General features: G+C 39.3%; 1 protein-coding gene across 1 annotated transcript; it reads left to right on the plus strand.

Annotated features, from left to right (window-relative positions):
* Window positions 1–653: 653 nt before the first annotated feature.
* Window positions 654–1,532, plus strand: LOC104989571 (GTPase IMAP family member 7-like). The gene has a single exon (XM_010841278.1). The coding sequence runs from the start codon at window positions 654–656 to the stop codon at window positions 1,530–1,532; it is 879 nt and encodes a 292-aa protein (XP_010839580.1).
* The last annotated feature ends 284 nt before the right edge of the window (window positions 1,533–1,816 follow it).

The following is a 1,816-nucleotide window of genomic DNA, read 5'->3' on the forward strand; positions in this document are numbered from 1 at the left end:
TATGCGTTAGTATACTGTATTGGTGATGGGATGTATTGTAACAATCAAAATCCTCATGTTGAATCACCCTAGTATATATGATAATCATACTTACTCATGTGATACTGCTTTTCACATCTAATAATTTATTTAGGACTTTTATATCAATATTTACTGATGAGACATATCTATAGCTTTATTTATTGTGAATAAATAAAGCTATTTATTATTTGTTTTATTGTGAATAAATAAGCTATTTATTATTTATTCTTTGCTAGCTTTTGGAATCAACATTACACTTGCTTCATAGAAAAAAACTGAACATTTTCCTTCATTGCTAAGTGATCAGGAATAGTTTGAGTAGCACCGAGATTATCAGGTCTTTAAAGGTTTCAGTGAGTGCCCTATGAAATCATCAAGACCTGACACTTTTGTGGAGATACTCTAACTACTTGGTTATTTCTTCAATAACAATTGAACTGTTTAAATTTGCTGTCTCTACCAGGGTCAATATGCATAAGAGAATATTAGAAACTTTCAGGGAAGAAAATAAGAAAAAAAAAAAAAGACTGTTGGAAATGGTTCCTACTTACCTAAATTGACCCTTTTCCCACTCCTTTTCCTTTTACTAAGGTGGTGTGGGTTCCTGCGTCCCATAGTCCCTTGATATAAACATGGCTGCCATGCCAAACAACACTCTGAGGATCGTTCTGGTCGGGAAGACCGGAAGTGGGAAAAGTGCGACTGCAAACACCATCCTCGGGAAAAAAGTATTCGACTCTAGGATTGCTGCCCAAGCTGTTACCAAAGCTTGTCAGAAAGCATTCCGTAAACAGAACGGCAGAGAGCTTCTCGTTGTTGACACCCCAGGGCTCTTTGACACCAAGGAGAGCCTGAACACCACCTGCAGGGAAATCAGCCAATGTATCGTCTTTTCCTGTCCCGGGCCTAACGCCATCCTCTTGGTCCTGAGGCTGGGCCGCTACACACAAGAAGAGCAGCAAACCGTGGCGTTGGTCAAGTATCTGTTTGGGAAAGCAGCTATGAAGTATATGATCATCTTATTCACTGGCAGAGATGATCTGGGGGACCAGAGCCTGAGCGACTTTTTGAAGGATGCAGATGTAAACCTACAAAGCCTCCTCCAGGAGTGTGGACACCGCTGCTATGCCATCAGTAACAGCAGAAACACCGAGCAGGCTGAGAAGGAAGCTCAGGTGCAGGAGCTGGTGGAGCTGATAGACAAGATGGTGCAGAACAACCAGGGGGCTTACTTTTCTGACCCCATTTACAAGGACATAGACCAAAAGCTGAGACAGCAGGTGGAACACTTGAAGAAAATCTATGCTAATGAATTACAGAACAAAATTAAACTAGTAGAAAAGGAATATGCACATAAACCAGAAGAAAAGGAGAAAGAAATAAAGTTGCTAATGCAGAAGCATGATGAACGAATGAAAAACATAAGGGATGAAGCTGAGATGAATATATTTCAAGTTGTATTCAACATGATTAAAAATCTGCTTTTAGAAATATGGTCCAAGTTGTGGTAGTATAAACTTTATTTTTACTCCTCATTTTAATATAACTTGTTAATATGGTAGTTTATAGTTTCCAAAGATTGTTAAAACCATATTTTCTGACTTCTTACAATCTGACTTCCTCTTATGATCTCTCTCCCTTGAGCTATGGGTCTATGTCCCCTACCTTGGAATTGGAGGGACTTTGTGACTGCTTTGATAAATAGTGGGTGGTTGAAGCAACACCATGTGACTTCTAAGATTAGATAGGGAAAATGCCTCCTTGCTCTTCTACGATGGTTAACCTTGGAATTTGC

The sequence above is a fragment of the Bison bison genome, unplaced genomic scaffold (genome assembly GCF_000754665.1).
Source record: "Bison bison bison isolate TAMUID 2011002044 unplaced genomic scaffold, Bison_UMD1.0 scf7180017846984, whole genome shotgun sequence".
Lineage (NCBI taxonomy): Eukaryota > Metazoa > Chordata > Mammalia > Artiodactyla > Bovidae > Bison > Bison bison.